This window comes from Seriola aureovittata, chromosome 23 (assembly GCF_021018895.1).
Source record: "Seriola aureovittata isolate HTS-2021-v1 ecotype China chromosome 23, ASM2101889v1, whole genome shotgun sequence".
Taxonomy (NCBI): Eukaryota; Metazoa; Chordata; class Actinopteri; order Carangiformes; family Carangidae; genus Seriola; species Seriola aureovittata.
The window spans coordinates 16,549,780-16,565,551 of record NC_079386.1 but is presented as its reverse complement, the minus strand read 5'-3'; the positions used below and the strand labels follow the sequence as shown (position 1 = coordinate 16,565,551).

The window sequence follows — 15,772 nt, the reverse complement described above, 5'->3', positions numbered from 1 at the left end:
GAGCTGGCAGTAGACTTTTGGCACAAACTCGGAGAAGGGAAGCTTCTTGGGGAAGGGAAGCTAGAGGAAATAGAGCGAAAAAAAAAGGATCAAGTGAGATTATATTCAAATTTTACTTCGCATTTTGTGCACAAGCAACCTCACTTCATCAACCAGAACTCGCACTCAGGCTTTATTTCTCGGGAGACGTTAAATGGTTGTGAAAAACAACACAAGATTTAACTTTCCCTCTTCATTGTTCATCTTGATGTCCCCTGAGATCCTGTGACTATCTGCTCCCTCCTTCAGTTACCTTGTCCAGTTCGGGGTCTTGCAGGGGAAACTGGGAAGTGTAGTGTCTGTACTCCTGCTCTGTTGAGACTGGGATTGGACTGTAGTTGTCCTGGTCCAACACCTGCCTGCAGAAAGACAAATACAAAACATAGGAAAATAATTACAAAAGAGTTCAAGTGGAATGACTGAGATGCAATCAGCCCCTGCTTCACTCTCTAAATATATATATGTGTATATATCTATATATATACATATACACACACACATACACGCACTCAATCATCACATTGGGGGTCATTCTAATGCTTGAGGTTTTCTTACCACCCTCCCCTCTTTCACCACCCCCACTTCTTGTTGGCGCTCCAGAGTTCGGACGTTCCAACGTTCCATGGAGAGGCCGTGAACCGGAGCGCTCTCTCTCTCCAACAATACAACACAACATTCCTGTGGCTTCCCCAGTGTGTGTGTGTGTGTGTGTCTGTGTGTGTGTGTGTGTGTGTGTGTGAAAGACAGAGAGAGAGAGAGAAAGAGAGAAAGAGAGAGAGAGAGAGAGAGAGAGAGAGGGGAAGGAGAGAGGGGAAGGAGAGAGGGAGTGAGAGTGTTTGTTTGTCCGTTCTCGCTGCTGCAAGTCCCACTGGTGTCATTGGACAAAAGCGATGGTGAAACAATGGCATGTAAGCCCAAACACACACACACACACACAACACACACACACACACACACACACACACACACACCCAAACACTCACACACATGCACACGCACACACACACCCCCAAACACACACACAAACACACACACACACACACACACAGTCTTGTAAGGGTACTACCCATTCTGAAGGGCAGAGAATGTTCCGGACGTTTGCTTTAAAACACTTCCTCTCTCTGGCTGGTCGTAAAACTTCAAAACCAGGACGGGGACATTTCCCACAAACCAACATTGGTGTGTACATGTGTGTTTGTTGTTGCGCCCTTATGACCTTAAAACTAGAAAGGGGAAGGTCAGAAAAATGTCCCCAGCTGCTGAAAAACAGAATTATCGCCCTGATGTCGCCTCAAGAAGAACACGATCTCCCTCTCTCAGTCTCTTTCGGCCTCTTCCACGCAAACAGCAAAGGCCGGTCGTCTTGTATTCATCAGTACCTGAAGGTGATGTTCCACTTCTTGAGCAGGATCTCTCCGTACTGCTCCCTCATCTCCAGCAGCATGTCGAACAGCTGTGACACCGGGAAGCCATAACCCTGCAGGAGAGAGAGCCAGAGCAAGCAGTCAGTGTCCAGCTGCATCTGAATCCAAGAAAACACGGATGAACACGGACGCCAAGCTGAGCTCTAAGTAGAAACAAGTGTGTACTAGTGTGTATGTACTGAAATGTTACATCCATAAGCCATTCATTACAAAATACCAAATCTATTATGGTACTGCAGCTTTGTGTTCTGCAACCTGAAATTCCATTTTTGCGACATAAATTTAATTTCCTCACAACTCAACCACTCTGCTAACCTTCAGTACAACGGGGGGAAACAACACGGGGGGAAAAAAAAAGCAGAAAATGAAATTAAATATTTCTTCATAAGGCTGCAAAATATGTGGGTGGAAAAACCAACCATCCTTATCTTAATACTGATCAAGAAACGTAAGATTTTCACATGGCTTCAAAAGCAACATTTACGAGTCTGAAAGAACGGTGAAAAAAGGAGGTTCTGTTAGAGGAACAGAGGAAGAGAGAGGGCGAATTCAGCCGTTCAGTGGCACCTCATCACTTCACCTGAATGACTTCTGGGCATCGTAGCATCCATTCATCACTTCCCCCTCCCTCGTTCTCTCTCACTCATCTCCGAATGGTTCTCCCATCCGGTCTTTTCACCCACATCTCCCTCCTATCTCATCCCTCCATCCACTCATCCATCACACTCAATCTATCCAGGTTGGTTCATTCATGCAGCGGAGAGTATATATATATATATATATAAAAGGTCGAATTAAGAAGGAAAGTTTTTCTGTAGAGATTGCCATCCATTTGTTTTTATAACTGCAAAACATGCTTTGAACAAGTTTCATGGGCCTCTTGGGTTACATAGCTCACTTGGCATGTGCAGAGATACCTGAACAAAAAGTACAAAAACATCAAAATGGAAGGAAAGAAAGCTCGAGCAAATCATCTAGTACGGCGTGATGATGACCAGGGCTGCATGGATGGCAACGGTTTCCTTCCTTCACAGTCTAAGCTGAACAATTAATCGCACACACGTACCTGCAGTGTATCAGCAAAAAGGACAATAAGGTTCTTCAGATCCAGCACCAGGTCAGGGTCATCGCAGTACGACTGAGCAAACAGAGGACAGTGTAAGAGCGAGTGTTGTTGTCACAGCTGACAGTGAATCCTGCACTTGCAGAAAAATGTATGCAGTGTTTTTTTTTGAGCGTGTGACTCGTCTTACCGAGTGTGTCCTCAGGGCGGCGACAATTTTAGACAGTGCCAGCTCCCAAAGCTCCTCAACGTACGCTCTGTTGACCAAACCCTGCGTGGTGTGAAGAACGTGATCCTCCACAACAAAGAACCTGGGTGGAGGGAAGGAGGGAACGACAGGGTGTGAAATAAATTATCTTATTAGTTTAAAAGATTGTTGGAAATACACATATTCACTTTCTTGCTCTGATTTAGATGAGTAAATCAATACAACGCCCATGTTTGTCGGTTAAATATGAAGCTAAAGCCAGGCGACAGTTAGCTTAGCTTAGCATAAAGACTGGAAAACAGGGGGAAACAGCTACCCTGACTCTGTCCGATAGTAATCAAAAGAAATCTTCAAACCAGAACCTCCAACTGTCACTAATCAACACGTAATATCTAGTTTATTTAATCTGCACAAAAAAGTTTGTGTAAAAATGAAGTTAAAAACTATTTCCTGTCTGGGTGCATTGACTTCCTCTTATCATCATCATTCCAGCACATGACTTCCCGCTAGCTGGTCACCCATTACCAGTCATTATGCTAAGCTAAGCTAACCACACCCTGCCTGTAACTTCATATTTAATAGAAAGATATGAGAGTGGTTTCCATCATCTCATCGAACCCTCGACAAGAAAATGAAAAACTAAAATATTTCTTTTATGAAATACGTTGTGGAAATCTTGTAACTTCCACAAGACGTAGCTGAAAACTTTGTTTTTCTCTTCAGCTCTTTTGTGATGAAATATTTGTCTGGAGAATATAATATATTAGGTGATGATGTGACTCGCCAACAACTATTAAAACTATCAATATCAAAGTATAATTCTGTAACTGCACAGCCTGTTTCCACCCTCATATTGCAGTGGACAGTATTCTCAACTTTTCCAGAAAAAGCCACCGTGTTTACCCAGTTTGAAAATCATTTACAAGTACCAATGACAGCCCTGCAAATGGCGCATTCACTCAATCAGGCGTTAAAAGCTGTTAATGTCTCAGCGATGGGCCGCACTCGTCAATCATGTTGTTGTACCGCTTTGTTGAAACGACGCCTGTGTGAAATGGATCGAAACGCCTGCAGAGTTACTTTGGTTTTTTTTGTCCTCTGACAACATGTCTCACTCAAACTGCTGCCGCTGAGCTTCGCCAAACCACAATAAGCCGCACTGTGGTCGAGTTAGTGGCCCGACTGAGCATGGTTCATCCTCTATTTGTCGTTACTGAAGAGTATAAATATGTTGGGAGGGAATTTTCAATTGATCTCTTTACAGGGTGTCTACAGAGATTCAGGGATGAATTTACTACCTTTTTACTACCTTTTTACTACCTTCACAATATTTTTTACTACCAGCACAACTTTATGCTACAACTGTAGCGGCGTAAAGTGTGGCCTACCTGTGCCCCCATTATTTTTTCTGTGCTGGTTTTTTTTTTTTTAAACTTAGGGGCACGAGTGCTCCGGGTGGGGGGGCAGCATAGAGCCATGACCATAGGAGTTGAATTAATCAAGAGGTCACAACAGGCCTTGCTCCATAGGTTTTACTCAATGTAAAAAGTCAAAAACAATTGCATAACAATTACAAGACTTTTCAGAATAAATAACTTAATTTAAGTTCAACACTGGGCACAATAACTGGCCAACACACACACACACACACACACACACACACACACACACACACACACACACACACACACACACACACACACACACACACACACACACACACACACACACACACACAGAGGGAGCAAACTTTAAGTGTAAGTCTGGTGTAAATTGACCCATAGTCCTGTTGTATAAGCTCACCACATGCAGCACATAGGAAAAAGAATGAGACAATTTGGGACAACATAGGCCAAGTTATGGACAGGCAGCTTAAAGCCGACCCAAGGGGACATGCTTTGGGGGAGTTAGCAGTTAGCACTGCCCCCATGCCCCACGGGACGAGGGCGTAGATGTAGCCGTAATAGCCGATGTAGCACTGCTAGCACTAGTGCCGGTGCAAAATAGTGACAGCGGTAGCTGCGAGTTACGACCCCGCATCCTTGCTTGGTGGCTAGTCGACTCCATGTGCGATTTAACCGCCTTCACCCCCATCCATGTAATATCTATAGTCTTCTTACAGACGTTGCAGTAAGCCTCTCGGTTGTTGCCAACTACTGGCCGAAGCCAGTCTTTAAACGCTGATTCCTCCATCCAGAGGTCAGAAAACTTGCATTTGCCCATGTCTGCGGCAAACTAACGAACTCGCACAGATGAGCCAGCCAGGTACCCAGATTCAACGAGCACGCGCACGTGACCAATGCACGTACATCATTCCATTGATAATATTCCTATCACTCAGGTCCTACTCGCAACATAGAAATAAATTCACGAAAGTTTAATAATTTAATGGCCTGCAGGTAAGTTACACAAATTGAAAAACGCATAGGTCCAGTTGGATGGAGGCTCAAAAATTTACTACCTCGTCAGATGACGTTTACTACTTTTTACTACTTTTTACTGGCCTTAATTTGGCTTAATTTAATTTACTACCTTTCACTACTTTTTACAACCCCGCGGCCACCCTGCTTTAACTTTTTCCTCTATTCGCTTGTGTGAGAAACTCTGAGGGGTTCATCTGTTCTTTAAGAACGGCGCCCTCTACCTGTTCTGCGCCGAAGAACAAGCGAGCAGCAACTTTCCCTCAAAGTTCAGCCCGGCAAAGGGAAACTCTCCGAGGCTTCTGGTCTACCACTGTGTTTGATTATCATTACTACGCTAGTGATTTATAGATAAAAACCTTTTTCTTGTTTCTGTTTCATTCTTTTTTGGGCTTTTTAATTGATCAATGAATCGTTTAATCAATAAAAAGGTCAATCCAGCAACACTTTCCAGTTCCTCCTGGGGGATCCTGAGGTGTTCCCAGGTGCACCCAAGGGTTTCTTCTCCCAGATGGACGTACCCAGAACACCTCCAAAAAGAAAGGCACCAAGGATGCATCCTAATCAGATGCCCGAGCCTCCTCAACTGGCTCCTTTTGACGTGAAGGAGCAGAGACTCTACTCCGAGCTCCCCTCCGGATGTCTGAGCTCCTCACCCTCTCTCTAAGGCCGAGCCCATCGTCCGCCCCACGGAGGAAACTCGTATCAGCCGTTTGTATCCGTGATCTCATTCTTTCGGTCACTCACTCAGAGTTCACGACCAAAGGTTAGGGTTGGAACAAAGATCCACTGGTATCGAGATCTTTGCTTAACACCAAAATAAAGATGCACAAGGCAACTTTATCAATAAGTTGTCTTGATGTCATTGAGAAGATAAGATACTGAAAGTGTTGTTTCTCTTCGACAAAGAGTTGAGATGAAAGGGTGATTGGGTGGATGGATGAGAAAAAGAGTGGAAGAAACAGCAATTGATGAGAGACATGGGATGGCACTTTCCAACATGTCAGATGGGAATAACAGGCCTGAGGGTGTGTGTGCCTTTGTATATGTGTGTGTGTGTGTGTGTTACTGTCCAGTCGTAGCTGTGTTTATAGAAGCGTCTACTCCAGCCAGACAGACACAAGGAATAACAGCAATAAGCCAACCACCATCACACACACTCTATCAATCTTCGCCACTGTGTGTGAGTGTGTGTGTAAGTGTGTGTGTGTGTGTTGTGTGTGTGTGTGTGTGTGTGTGTTACTGTCCAGTCGTAGCTGTGTTTATAGAAGCGTCTACTCCAGCCAGACAGACACAAGGAATAACAGCAATAAGCCAACCACCATCACACACACTCTATCAATCTTCGCCACTGTGTGTGAGTGTGTGTGTAAGTGTGTGTGTGTGTGTGTGTGTGAGGGAGAGAAAGTTATGTGAATACAATGGAGAGAATAGGATGGAGCGATGGATGATTGGGAAAGTAAAAAGAGGGGAGGGGTGGGTGTGGGAAGAAAGGGATAAAAAAAGATGAAAAGATGTCAAATGGTCAGAAGTCACTCAAATGAAATGAAATGAAATGAGGTGTCGCTAAATGTTGAATGTTTGCTTTCGCTTGAAGCTTCTCTTTCTCAACATCTCTTACCCGCTCTTCTGCCAAGTTACACAGAAGGTTTACAATGGGTGGATGGATGGATGGAGAGGTGGATAGAGAGATGATAATGGAAGTAAGGATGGATAGATCTTTAATTTGAATGATGAGAGTCAAGGAAAAGTGGATGGGTGATAAGATGAATGATAGAAGAGAGGGAATAATAAGGCTGGAAATGGATGGATGTACGGATACAGACAGGAACAGCTTCCACACAAACAACCTTGCTGTAAATTAAATGATACCTTTTGTAAGATATGTTTTCATTTTGACACGTTGGGTCTTCAGATGAATAAAAAACTGAAACGGCGACGAAGATGAAGATGTGAAGAACAGTTAACGGACGTAAGGAAGAGAGAGAGATGAGCGACTTACCCGACAATCTGATTGAAGTACCGCCTGTATCCCTCCAAGGTTTCATGCTAGAAATGTAAAAGAAAGGCGGAACAAAGATGGGAGGGAAAGGGAGGGATGGGATAAAGAATGCAACCGAAGCAGAAAAACATAGAAAGATAAAAACAATCAGCACCAAATACTAATTAACTTGCCTGATACAATAAATTTACAGGAATAAATGCATCAAACTCAACTTGACAGGAATTCAGATTGCATAAAACCTTCCATTTGTTCAGTATTGCTAATGATAACAGTAGTTAAATGGATTAAGGAGTGTGTGTGTGTGTGTGTGTGTGCAGGGAAGGGTACATTAAGTGCAGTTAGGAGTGTGTCGATATAAAAGTGCAGACACAAACACACAGACAGAGTGACGGGGTGCAGGGTCATACCATGTTAGAGTGGGGCTGCAGTACGAGGCGAGCCTGTTTCCTCCTCTGCTTTCTGTAGTAGTTCTCAAACACGTCACGCAAACCCTAAAACACAGACTGGAGGTCAGAGCGGGCGGAGGTCAGAGCGGCCGGAGGCACGGCGGCGCTGATGCTGGGAAACGGGACTTACATCAAGCGGAAATGAATGAATGAAAGGTGGAAAAACCTTTTCTTTTCTGACTGAATATCATTAAAAATAATTAAAAAAAACACATATAGATGACACATTTTGGAGTTATGATATTTTACATTTATTTTTTATTTAATTTTCCTCATTTGGAAAACTGATTATGAATCATTAATACGACTTTCGTAAGAAAACAAAACTCTGCTGAACTAAAATTGCGTCAGGATTATCCAGCGGTCAGGATTATCGTTTTACTGTGACGCTGCGCAGAATGCTTACGGCTGTTTGACGCAGTAACTGGTTACTGGGAAGATGAATCTAATGAGGTATAAAACCAAAAGGTTACCCACCACTGAATGATGGGAAAAGTTGAGATAAGGTCATGCGAGCAAGAGAGAGAGAGAGAGACAAACAAACAGTGTGTGTGTCTTTGATGACTAAAGCTGATTCCTGTTCAGTTGTGGTTGGCGTCACTGGTCAGACATCAAAACTGAAACCCACACACAGACTCACAGAATCAGCTTTCTAAACCTGACCAGCTCCGTATCTTTTCCTTCCATTACACAGAGCCTCTCCCTCTTATCGCTCTCCCTCTCTGCTGTGTGTGTGTGTGTGAGTGTGTGTGTGTGTGTGTGTGTGTGTGCGCCTATCTAAGGTCCAGACCAGGACCCGCAGCCCTTAGTGAGCTCAGAGATAAGAGTGCAGGACTAGACTGATAGCAGGACATGCCCCCCTACATACCAACCAGACCACCACCAACACACACACACACACACACACACACACACACACACACACACACACACACACACACACACACACACACACACACACACACACACACACACACACACACACACATCTACAGTGGTGACCCCCGGCCTCTGTTGATGACATATGTTCACATCTGTGGTGACCACCACCTGCTATCACCATGACGGGCAACAGTTAGATAGAAGAACATTTCGTGAATTTAACAAACACACCAGTGTTTGCAAACTCTGCATTTGCCCCGGATACAAGCAACTGAAACAATCCTTATTCAAAAAAGAAATAAAAAACAAAGTACGGTGTGTTAAAAATAAAGATCTAGAGGGGAGTTTTGTGTTGAAGCTCAACTGCACTCTTTAATTTTTTAATTACACCCTTGGTTGAACAATGTCCATTGAAAACACATCACAAAGTTGCAAACAGAACAATAAAGTGGATGGTAAAAATATGAATCTCAGTGGTGGAGATGTAGATGGTGTTTTGGAACCACGTTCAGTTTGATGTTGACAAAACACTGTTCTTTAATTCTCTAATTCCCAGTTTGACCCTCAGCTGAACAATGTGCATTCAACAAACGAGCTGCATCAAACGGCCATGAACTCTTTATCATACAGAGCTCGCTCTCCCCGAGAGCGTTTCAGAGGTGAAACACAGGACTGTGTGTGTGTGTGTGTGTGTGTGTGACCTCTGCAACACCACATAAACGGTGGAGGCAAAGAGATATGAAGAGAGAGATACAAACTAAGCAGAGTAAAAAACATAAACAAAGTAAAAGACAGGAAAAGAAAAACATGGAGCACGAAGAGAATCACAGAAAGAAAAGAGAAGGATGGAAATAAAGGAACAAACGAGGAGACATATGAAGGAGTAAAACTAATCAAATTTTAAAAAAAGTTGATGAGAGGAACGATTAGGAAATGAAGAAACAAAGAAAGAGCTTCTGTCTCTGAACTGTTGATTCAATAAAGTGTTACTCAAGGGGGAAACTTGATGAGTGCCAGTTAGCAAGCTAATTAGCTTGGTCGCTAACAGGAGTTCACACAGGTTTTTCAAAACATGTGTTACTATTGTACTATTGACCCCTAACTGTGCAAACTTCTTCTTTACTCAGAGGAGGTTAAATAATAATAATAATAATAATAATAATAAGCCGCAGTAGCTTCACTCAATTTGCATGTTCATCAAGGTTGAAGCACATATAAAAAATTTGTGCACACCAATTGCGGCAATTCCACCGAAACGAACTGATTTAGCTGCAAAATGTCACCACTTGTTGGTGGTGTGAGTGGAACTTAAGAAGATCTGGGGTGTCAAAGCCGCCCAGTCAGTTCCAGTTGTCCTGCTCTGCAGCTCCCAGTCTCACCAGTGTGATGAACTGGCTCCTGCTGCTTCCCTCCACCTCTCCTCAGCTCAGCACGCCGGGCTTCGGGTCTGTGTTTACACTCATAACAACTCCGTCCACACATCGACGTGTAGTACGTGTGTGAGTGTAACAAAGGAGTATTGTTCGGGAGCCCCGACGCCGCTCGACTACGGCTGGAAAATCGTGGACTTTAAACATGGAACAGAGAAGGAGAGATGGAGGCAGAGAGAATGGATGGAGGATGGAGGAGGAGAAGAAAAGAGGAGGGGGGGGGGTGGAGAGAGTGGAGGTCTTGATTGCAAATGAGATTCCACATCCAGGTTTACTAGAAAAATAAATGAAGCTGTTATACGCGCGTGCCAGTGTGAGTACAAGTCATTCTCGACATTTAAAAATCAGACTGTGTCAGTGTGTGATTTTCCAGTGGACCCCCCCTCCGCCCCCCCCCACACACCCCCCACCAGTACAGCAAACTGTGCTGGACATTCTGGTTTTCTTTTCTAATGGTAAATCCACTTCTCTGCCCAATGGCCTGTCATTCAAACAGCTGCAACACCGCTTTAATGGATAAAACAGCTTCAGCCATAGTGTGTATGTGTGTGTGTGTGTGTGTGTGTGTGTGTGTGAACGTCTAGGTGTGTGTGTGTCCTTTTCCAACAGTCCAGATCTCCACCTTCTAATCCAAAAGGAACAATGCTTAAATAAAGTGTTGCAGCAAATGCCAGAGGGAAGGAGTGAAGAAATGATGTGATTCAAGTGTGTGTGTGTGTGTGTGTGTGTGTGTGTGTGTGTGTGTGTATGAACGTCTAGGTGTGTGTGTGTGTGTGTGTGTGACCTCAGAGGTGAGGAGGTCAGACCTTTCAGCACCTTGCAGAGACACGACACACTCCTTTCCCTTCTCATCCTTTTACTCTTCTTCCCTCTCCTTCCTTTCTTCTCTTCCCTTCTCCTCTTCTCTCTCTCACCCCTATAGTTACCCCCCCTTCTCTCTCTAATCTCTCTGCCTCTCTGTGTTGTGTTTTCACCCTTGTCTTCCTGTTTTTGCCCCTTTTAACCTCCCTGTGACCTCCATCCTTTCCTTCCCCCTCTCTTCCCTCCTTATCACTCTCTCTTCCCTCCTTCCTTTAAACGCCGCCGTTACACCTCCGCCAACCTTCACCCTCCCTCTTCTCATCACCAGCAGGTCTTCTTCTCTTATTTGCTCTTTATTTCACCTTGTGTCAGGTTTTATGTCTCATGTCTCTGAGGTATTTAAATAAACTGAATAAACAAATAATAAAATTAACAAAATGACGCAGCAAAAATTGAAGAATATACTCAAAATTCTGTAATTTGCCTCTACAGAAATCTAAAATTGTCTTTTAAGAAGGGAAAATAGCTGTTTAATTGAACTGCTCAAAACACAAAGGTGCGACCTGTGACTGGGGGTAAAAGAGGTTTGAAGCCACTGTTTGTTTTTCTAATTTGTTTGTTTTCAGGGTCTCAGGATTCAGGGTGTTTCATGCTGCACAAAGATCTTGAGGCTAAATGAAAAAGTTCTTCATTTTTTAGAATTTAATCTGAAACCAAAAGCTGCCTGAAATTTGTTGTTGTAATTTCTAAACGTTCTTTCTCGACCCTCGCTTTTTTTTAACCCCTCTCCTCTTCCTTCATCCCTCTTTTGTTCCTCCTCTCTCATTAAAACTCGCTCTCTTTTCCCTGCTCCCTCCCTTCACTCTCTCCATCATCTCGCCCCTGTTACCCTCTCTCTAACCTCGCTCTCCCTTTTTGCTCCCTCCCTCCATCGCTCCTTTGCCCGTTCACTTTCTCCTTCCTGTCAAAGTTCATGCACTTCCTGTCCCCCTGCCAGAGAGCCCCCCAGATACACACACACACACACACACACAGAACAGAAACAGCCGACCTTCTGGCTGTGTTGGCCCGGTCACAACCCCTAAAGGCCTGCAGGCGCGCACACACACACACACACACACACACACACACACACACATACACACACATACACACACACACGGACCCCAAATGTGCAACTAACCCAGTCATGGCCCAGTCAACACCTCCACCCATGTCGCTTTCGCTCTTTCTGAGATGAGACACGCACACATTCGGCCTCTTTCTCTCTCTCACACACACACACACACACACACACACACACACACACACACACAGCAGCCTGGCTGGAGTGAAGCCAGGCTCGAGCCGGAGGCCTCATCTTGCAGCATCATATACCTCTCTGTACATAACCCGGGTGGTATTTCTCCCTCAGGTCTGTGTGATACGAGGAGTTACTGTACAGCACGAGATGACACAATTTATTTTCAACCATCGAAAGGTTTTTACTTTTCTACCTCGGTGGCCACAGCTTCGATATATCGCCGATTGTTTCAAGTGATTTCACGCAACGTTGCAAATGATTGAGTGAGACTTGTTCATGGCACCACTGGATTCACAGGACACATAATAAACACATTCAAATTCTTCAAGTGTAAAACTCACTCACTCAAAAATAAAACGTCTTACTTTACCAGAAAAAGTACTATATTCTCTCATTCTAGTAAATTGTGATGAAAACTGTCTACTTGAATAAATACAAAATAAAAAAATAAACTCAGTGACCTTAGAAAAAGCAGCTTGACAATAGCTGGATCTAATTTTTTAACAAAAAGTAAACAGAATCAAAAATTCTGAATTGAGACTCCAAGAAAGAACATCTGGACTAATGTCATTAATTAAGAAGTCCACCAAGTCCATACATGATACGCAACTCACAATATTATTACCTACTAAGGAATCTTTGTGCAAGGCGGGGGCAGAGGTATTAGCAGTGGTTTACAACAGGAGGAAACTGTGATCAGGGCTCATGAGAGAAAAACAGCACTGAGGAGGAAGAGTTAATACAGATAAGATTTAAGGAGAAAAGACTCACCAGCACAGTGTAGATATGCAGACAGCGGTAAACTGGAGAGAAATCCACCAAGTCATGAGCTCCTGGGACCTAAAACACAAACATGTATACAGTCACACTCAAAGTACAAATCTTCAAACTTTCATTTAAAAAGGAGACGAAGAGAAAAGAGTTTCCTGCTCAGAAGCAAGAAAAGAAGAAAACGTGGAGACAAAAGTCTGTTTTCTTAGAGAATCACAAAAATATGAGAAAATGTTTAGTATTGATTTGTTTTTCCTTCAGTCATGAATGAAGTGGCAGGAGATTAAAGAGCTGCTTGTTATACAGCACCAGTGAATTTCTCCTTCTTTGCCTTTGTGGTTTTAGTATTTCTCATATTACTTCTTATCACTACCTGCTTGTTTCGTTATTGCGTATTCACGTCTATGCGAACGCTCTGGTAACACGTTTCTCGATCTGAACATTAAAGCTTCACTGAACTGAACTGAGATGCGGCGGGGGGGGGGGGGGGGGGGATGTCAGAGGATAAAAACATCTGAACTCTTTCATCGTAAGTTTTATAAATATTACAAATGCCCACTGTACTGTAATTGACAGAGAGACATAGACACAAAGAGAGAGAGAGAGAGGAGTAAATCATTCTGCAGCACTTCATTCTTCTGTCTGAAAGTTTTCTGACAGCGTCACCAGCCGTTCATTCCGCTTTTTCTTTTTCTTTCCATCTACAGTATCTCTCCGTTTCACCATCCCTCATTCCATTCCTTTCTCCTTACCCACATCCTCTGTCTTCCGGAGAACAACACAGTGGCAATTTACCAAATTTTAGCGCGCGCACACACACACACACACACACACACACACACACACACACACACAGAAACACAAAGCAAAAAACCATGTGCCCTCTTGCCCTCTGGAAAGTTTGCTTTCTGTAAAAATCATTGGAGAGGCAACACAATGCCAGCTTTGATGTAACCGCACACACACACAGACACACACACAGACAGACACACACACACACACACACACACACACACACACACACACACACACACACACACACAGTCCCGAAACAATGAGGGCAAACAGATATAAGCAGGTATGAATGGTTTAAAGTTTAGATGACAGGCTGGAGATGAATGACAGTGAAACAGGATCAAGAGGGAAAAGTGGGAACAAGAGTGAGAGAAGAAGAAGAAAAGGACAGATGGAGGGAAAAAAAAGAAAGATTGGGAAAAGGGAGAGAAGTGATGATAGAGACAGCTGAAAATAAAGGTGAAAAAGGTGAAGAAGACAAGAAGGAAAAATAGGCAAAGACCAAGGACAAGAATAGCAGAACAAAGGGAGCAAAGAAAAATAGGATACAGAGACACAGGGGGACGACTGTAAATGAAGGGAAGGGGAAGAAAAGGAAAGACATGGCAGGGGCAGGATGGCGTGAGGAGACGGGACGCCGATGGCAGCGGCAATGCCAACCATCGGCGCCAACGCGGTCGTAACCCTGCCGACCGCAGGGGTCAGGCCTTTGTTCGAGCCAAGGTCTTCCCGTGAAGAAGGTTGACTTAAGGTTACAGGACGTAAATAAGCCAAAGGGACGACAGGGACCTTAGAACAGAATGGCAGCATGAGGGTGACAAGTTCAGCTCTATTCTCTTCAGATTCTTTGTACTTTGCTTTCCTTGAGTGTGAACAACAAGGGCTTACAAGGGAACTCTGATCCCGCGAGGGACGACTCCAAGAGTTCAATGTCACAATGCTGCGTGTCCATTTTCTACAAGTTCATCTTCTGAACAGTCCGTGAACAGTGTGTGACCGCTTACACTGAAGCAGTGTCAATTCCTAAAGGTCGATCGGAATATACTCCAAGAATTAGAGTAAATTATAAACATAAGACTTAAAAGAGAAAGGTGTCGCGGTCGTTCCCCACAAACAACATATGACCTGTCAAAGAGCCCTTGAGCAAGACACTGCACTTACTTACTGCTTCAGAAGCTTTGCTATGATGCAAATTGGTCATTCCTGTTTGCATCATTGACCTCAACAGAAGAGGACTGATGGGATATCTGACCCTTCCTTCTGGCTTCAGAACTGCTTCCTTTAACGTGAGCTGAAACTTCAGCAATGGGCTCAGCTGGCCGACGTGGCCGACGTGGACTACGTGCCGCTATGGGCCTAAAATTCACTATAACGTCATCCACCACAAACTTTCCTAACCTCACCTGGGACGACCCTAATGACATCTGACTACTGGACAGAAGAACGCACCCTTGAGAGCGGGGCTGATTTCTATGGAAAGGGAATTAAAGGGGGAAAAAAGGAAAAGAAGAAAAAGGGAAGGAAAGCTAGGAAAGGAAAGAGAAGGAGCGACAAGACGAGCCTTGGGCAAGAAGGGGCACTTGAGAGAGATCAAAGAAAAGTGACTAAAAGTGGAGAAACAATAAAGAGAAAAGCAACAGGAAGGAAGTAAAGCTGAGGTCACATTAGCAGATTATCAGGCCTTAAAGCAGAATCGTCCATCCCACCATCTGAAGGGGAAACCTAACGCAGGTTCGTTCAGGACGGCTGCGATCGATCGGCAAAGGTTAGGTAGCAGTTAGAGGGGCAAGAGAAGTAAGGGTTGGTTCATGGTTCCTCAGAACGAAAAAAAATAGCTAGAGAAAGAAGAAGAGAACAATGGCGACAGCTGAGGGAAGCACTCAATACTTTCATGTGTTTGTATGTGTGACTGTGGTTTCCTCACTTCATCATCCTCCTCTTCATCCTCCACATCCAGAATGCCAGAGTCCTGTTCCGACACTGGACTGCCGCCCTGTCCGTCGCTGTCGGTTCCCGTCCCCGTCGCCGCCACCGCCTCCTTTCTGCCGCGTCGGCCAAACAGGGCCCTCGGCTGCGTGGCGACCGAGCTGTCCAGTGAGCGCTGTAGCTGGGCCTGAAGCACGACACAGAAATACAAATTCAACCCTTGGAGCTTAGCTTTGTTTGTAACCTGCTCTGTTTTTCT

At 44.2% G+C, this 15,772-nt stretch overlaps 1 protein-coding gene across 3 annotated transcripts in view; it reads right to left on the bottom strand.

Moving 5' to 3' along the window:
• Positions 1 to 15,772, bottom strand: part of exoc6b (exocyst complex component 6B) — an 86,243-nt gene that overhangs the window by 48,149 nt on the left and 22,322 nt on the right. For all 3 annotated transcript variants that reach the window (XR_008826616.1, XM_056369249.1, XM_056369250.1), the window contains exons 7-15: positions 15,512 to 15,700; positions 12,793 to 12,861; positions 7,567 to 7,650; positions 7,157 to 7,203; positions 2,717 to 2,837; positions 2,530 to 2,601; positions 1,419 to 1,516; positions 293 to 398; positions 1 to 60 (exon numbers count right to left, since the gene is read on the bottom strand). The exon at positions 1 to 60 is cut by the window's left edge and continues 50 nt beyond it. Coding sequence is in view for 2 of the 3 variants with exons in the window: in XM_056369249.1 (XP_056225224.1) it covers positions 1 to 60; positions 293 to 398; positions 1,419 to 1,516; positions 2,530 to 2,601; positions 2,717 to 2,837; positions 7,157 to 7,203; positions 7,567 to 7,650; positions 12,793 to 12,861; positions 15,512 to 15,700 (846 nt within the window). In the remaining variant the exon portion in view is untranslated. The remainder of the gene's footprint in view (positions 61 to 292; positions 399 to 1,418; positions 1,517 to 2,529; positions 2,602 to 2,716; positions 2,838 to 7,156; positions 7,204 to 7,566; positions 7,651 to 12,792; positions 12,862 to 15,511; positions 15,701 to 15,772) is intronic.